At 38.8% G+C, this 5,849-nt stretch overlaps 1 protein-coding gene across 1 annotated transcript in view; it reads left to right on the top strand.

Moving 5' to 3' along the window:
• The window catches only part of LOC112595084, a gene marked incomplete in the record, with an annotated part of 1,544 nt that extends 1,339 nt beyond the window's left edge, over positions 1-205 (top strand). Inside the window, 1 exon segment of the mRNA XM_025340172.1 lies at positions 1-205. Within this exon segment, the coding sequence (XP_025195957.1) occupies positions 1-71 (71 nt within the window).
• Positions 206-5,849: the final 5,644 nt, after the last annotated feature.

Here is a 5,849-nt window from a genome sequence, read left to right as displayed (position 1 = left end):
GACGCCCGGTGGGACAAATCAAGACAGCCACTCTCAACCTGCAGGGGTTCTCCTTTTCGAAGCGAAATTAGTAGAGAATCATGTCTCTTTACAAATACCACAATGCGTTCAGGGTAGTGCACACCTTCTACTGGACACCGGAAGTGATCTAAACATGATAAAATTGTCTAGCCTACTTGACGAGGTATTTGTCGACGAAACCCAGATTTACCAATTGAAGGGAATAAATGAGTATCTAGTGCACACTATTGGGTCCGTAACTTTGGATGTACAATTTGGAACAAAGGTGGAGCCAACGAACTTCCAAGTCGTTCGGGACGATTTTCCAGTACCTCATGAGGGAATTTTGGGCAAACCTTTCCTGGTTAACAACAGACTTATTATTGACTATCAAGCTTCGAAAATTACGCAATCCAATGAAGAGCCAATCCAGGTGGCACCACGTACGGAAACCATAATAGCAATTAGTACAACAGCAGCGGAAGGCAGCACTTTTGTCATTCATTCCCAAACTATCGGAGGAGAGAACATACGCTTGGGAAATGTACTGTCTACGGTCAAACAAAGACAACTGTTGGCAGTCGTAGTGAATTGCACAGAGAATCCAATAACACTACAACCACTTCAGCTAAAAGATGTTTCTTGTAGCGAGTACCAAGAATCCACCACGCTAGTAGCTACACATTTTCAAAGGGAACCGGTGGACACAAATCGTTTAAAACGCATTAAGGAGACATTACAGACAGAGCACTTGAATCCCGAAGAATGCAACAGCTTATGGAAGATATGCCGCGAGTTTACGAATATATTTCATTTAAGTGGAGACACTCTTACGTCCACAACTACCATACATCATGAAATTCGGACTCCAGAGAATGCTACACCTATTAATGTACGTCCCTATAGGCTTCCGTATGCCCACAGACAAGAAATTATTAAACAAACGGAAGAGTTAGAAGAAAACAAAATAATACAACCTTCTGATTCTCCATGGAATGCACCACTAATCGTCGTACCAAAAAAACCTGATGCACAAGGGAAACCTCAGTATCGTGTATGCGTCGATTTTCGTCGCCTGAATCAAATTACAGTGGGAGATGCATTCCCAATACCGCGAATAGACGAAATTCTAGATCAGCTAGGTCGTTCTCGTTATTATTCCACACTAGATCTGGCCAGTGGATATCATCAGGTGCCGATACGGGAAGAAGACCGTCAGAAAACTGCATTTTCGACGGACAAAGGACACTATGAGTTTATACAGATGCCATTTGGGTTGAGTGGAGCGCCCAGTACTTTTCAGCGTCTGATGAATTCAGTTTTAATCGGAATCAATGGTGTCAAAGCTTTTGTTTATCTAGACGACATTATCATTTATGCAACAGATTTAAGAGATCATGAATCAAAGTTAAGGGAGGTATTTTCTAGACTCGATAAGCATAATCTTCGCCTACAAACATCAAAATGTCAGTTTCTTAGAAGAGAAGTAATATATCTAGGACATCTTATAACTGACAAGGGTGTCGAACCTGATCCAGAAAAAATACGATGTGTCAAGGAACATCCAACACCTAGAAACGTGGTGGAAGTAAAGCAATTCCTGGGTCTGTCGGGGTATTATCGTCGATTTATCAAAGACTATAGCCAAATTTCAAAACCTCTTACTTCACTCTTAAAGAAAAATGTACCATTTGAATGGACGATCGAAGCTCAAATCGCGTTTGATACGTTAAAAGAAAAATTAATTAACGCTCCAATTCTACAATACCCTAACTTTGAAAAAGAGTTCATTCTGACCACAGATGCAAGCCAATTCGCGATCGGTAGCATATTATCCCAAGGTATTCCAGGACAAGATCTCCCAATCGCCTATGCTTCTAGAACACTCAACAAAGCAGAACAAGCTTACAGTACTACTGAAAAAGAGTTACTGAGCATAGTCTGGGCAGTCAAGCATTTCCGTCCATATTTGTTGGGACGAGAGTTTAAGATTTTCACTGATCACCAGCCACTAACGTGGTTATTCAACGTCAAAGATCCGGGATCTCGGCTGATGAGATGGAGATTGAAATTAGCTGAATACAATTATGAAGTAGTATATAAACCCGGAGTCACCAATACTAACGCGGACGCCCTAAGCCGCATCGGTGACGTGAAGATAATAAGGACCAGATCTCAGACTTCACAGGAAGATAAAAGTATAACCCTGAAATCGTTTGAAGAATACATGGAGGACCCAGCTAGTCAAAACGTGAAGAACTCAAATGTACACGAAGTCTTTGGAGACATTTTTGAAACACCAGAAGAATTTCATTTAGTTCATTGTGTATCAGGAGATTTTAAATTGAGCCGAGGAATAGCACTGGAATTCCGAAGAAGATATGGTCATATAGAGAAACTAAAGCAACAGCACCCGAAGAAAACAGAGGTAGCTTATTTCAAGTTGGGATCACGTTACATTTTGAATTTGGTGACAAAGGAAACATTTTGGCAGAAACCAACTCTCCGAGATATCTATGAATCTTTACTTAATCTAAGAAGATTCTGTCGAGAGGTCGAAATCAAAAAGCTTGCCATGCCTCGGACTGGTTGTGGCTTAGATCAGCCGGATGAATCTGCCGTATTACAAATGATAAAATACATATTCCAAAATTCTGGCATTTTGATTCAAGTAATCTCCCAGCAAAACGCTTCCGAGTTGGACAAGCATGCTATAATCCATGAACATCATGTCACAGTCTTAGGAGGACATCGTGGTATACAACAGACAATAAAACGAATTCAGTGTCAGTATGATTGGGAAGGTTTGAAACAGGATGTTACCGAATTCATTAATAAATGCACCTCATGTCAAGTAAATAAAATTTCTAACCGTAACACAAAACAACCCATGATAATTAGCACCACAGCGTCGGAACCATTTGAGAAAGTATTTATAGACGTTGTGGGTCCATTACCACGAACTCTTGATGGTAACGCATATATACTAACCATGCAATGTGATCTAACTAAGTTCTCAATCGCAACACCCATGGCCAATAAAGAGTCAAACACGGTAGCCTATCATTTTGTGACTTCTTTCGTATGTATTCATGGGATGCCTCAGAGTCTTGTAAGTGATCAAGGTACCGAATTTCTTAGTCGAGTTTTCACTGAAACATGCAAGCTTATCGGCATAAAGCATTCCACAACGTCACCTTACCATCCTCAGGCGAACGGGGCACTTGAACGGAGCCACAGAACCCTAGGAGAATACCTTCGACATTATGTAGATGGCAACCAACAAAACTGGGACTCGTACGTTCCGTACGCTATGTTCGTGTATAACTCATCGGTACATAGCTCTACGGGGAAACAACCTTACGAGTTACTATATGGCAAGACCTTGCTAGTGCCTAATTCACTGACAAAAGCCCCAGAAGCCCGTTATAATTATGATGACTACCAAACAGAGTTAAAACAGAAGTTAAGGGAATCCCATCAGATCGCTCGAGAACGCTTAATTCAAAAGAAACAGAAAACTAAGTTCGACTACGACCAAACCACACATTCCGTTGACATTCATGTAGGAGATAGGGTTCTGTTACAAGACAAAGCGAGAAAAGGTAAACTGAGTGCCAAATGGCTTGGACCTTACGAAGTCCTAGAACTAAATTGTAACGACAATGTGACCATCCTCAAGGGTAAAAAGAAGGCAAAAGTACATAAAAACCTTGTTAAACCTTTCTTAGAGTAATGTGAGCTACTCATAGTTGTAAATATTAGTATAGTAAATATATATAAAAAAAAAAAAACAAAAAAAAAAACAAAACAAAAAAAAAAATAATGTTACAGATCAACATTCTTCATTCAGATCAATATAGTATTTGGGAGAACAGGATACACAATAGATTCCGTACCCGAGTCAGGCATCCTGTATCAACCCATGGGCACAGTACATCCAGTGGTCAACGAATTCAAACTTGTAACTTTCCTGAATATCTCCGCTTTAGACACTAACCACAACGATATCGTCGCTTTTCATAAACAACTCGAAATATTTTGTAATCAGTATATTTGGGTGCACCAATCAACAGCTGTTCTTTCAAGTTGCGAATGGATGAAATCCAGTACAACATCGATTTTTCACCAAATCGAACAAGTCAAGGGAGAAATTCTAGGATCTTTAGACTCAAATTACCAACCAACAAGAGTAAGAAGAGGTCTTTTCAATGCAGTTGGCAGAATTTCCAAAGTTTTATTCGGCGTGTGTTCGGATGAGGATGCGGAATTCTTAAACTCCAAAATCTCGGAATTGAGTAATGCTAGAACTGATACCCTGAACATTCTAGAAGCACAGACCAGAATTGTACGAGCCACGGTTACCGATATAAACTCAACTTTGACAACAATTTCTAAAGAACGAAAGAATATGGGAGACTTGGTCACCCAACTAAGTGAAAAACTGGGAAAGTCGCTTTCAACGCTATCAGAACTAGACGCTCGAGAAATGCTTAGTGAGCAAGTCACAGGAATAAGCTTACTGCTTACCCAACAAGCATTTGGTATACAGAAACTCCTACATATAGTGAACTCTGCAATTCACGGACAAGCTCATCCTAGCCTCATGACTCATCGACAATATGTGGAACATTTACGAGAAATTCAGTTAACTCTTCCCATTGGCTCAAATTTACCTTTCCCGTTAGAGAAGTTTAGTATCACAAAATTCATTCAGGTTACACAAGTTTCCATTTTACTCGCAAACAACACGCTTATATTTATACAAAAAATCCCTTTAATCAGTTCTAATTCCTACAAGGGTTATAGGCTTATACCATTTCCTGTTCGACAACAGGGTCAGACATATGCTATTTTTACATCTGTACCTTCTGCCTTAGCACTTAGCTCAAATCGAGAATATTTTATCCCTCTAACAGAATCGCAGTTAGGAAATTGTAAACGCATCGACACTTCTTTCTATTGCTCGCAGATCATGTGCATGTATAGTTCGACAAATACAATCTGTGGGGTCAATTCTCTCTTAGGTTTAAAGGAAAATTCTTCTGTATGTAAAGTTCAGTATGTAAAAATTACTAATTCTATTTTTAGTCGCTTAGAATTAACAAATACATGGTTGTACGTATCAGTAAGTGAAAATGTAGCTATTAAGTGTGACAATGAGGATCCGCACAACATCATCCTTAATGGGACAGGGCAATTAACATTAAACCCACAATGTGTTTTATATGCAAAACAAACTATTCTCTTTCCATCGCAAACAATTGTTAGGAACTCCAGTCAAAATCTTTATAATCCTACACAAAGTGAAGGACTAGGTTCTCTTTTAGTAACAAATATTTCTCAGGACCTCTTTGAATCACATAATTTTTCAGAGAGTCAGAACGGCATTGGTCTAGAAGACTTATCACGGCATTCTAAATCTTTAAAAGAAATCGAGGAACTGATAAAAGTTGAAAGAAATAAAAATTATACTCCAAAAGAAAGTAACCTATATCTTATCATATCTCTGATTATTATCTTGACCATTCTCATAACTCTCTTGAGTTCTTTATTCTGTTTTGTTAAATATACCGCTAGAAAACCCATCATGTACCAACCACGAGATGTTGTAGCGGAAACTCAAATTTAAATATATTATTATAACTTTTTTTTTGTAATTTGAACATGTAACCAATAGAACATTTAGCTTAGAATAGATTTAAGTAAGCAAGGCGCATGTGGCGATATTGTATACTAGCGCACTTAGAATATTAAGCAAACATGTTATTATTTTAAGATGTTATTTAAGATTTGGGGAAGTAATTTGTATTTACGAGGTCGCAGGGACTGCTTCCGTTTAACTCGGG

The sequence above is a fragment of the Melanaphis sacchari genome, unplaced genomic scaffold (genome assembly GCF_002803265.2).
Source record: "Melanaphis sacchari strain LSU unplaced genomic scaffold, SCAv2.0 Contig252_pilon_pilon, whole genome shotgun sequence".
In the NCBI taxonomy this organism is placed as follows: Eukaryota; Metazoa; Arthropoda; class Insecta; order Hemiptera; family Aphididae; genus Melanaphis; species Melanaphis sacchari.
The sequence above is the reverse complement of the archived record's forward strand: the minus strand, read 5'-3'. Positions and strand labels throughout refer to the sequence as shown.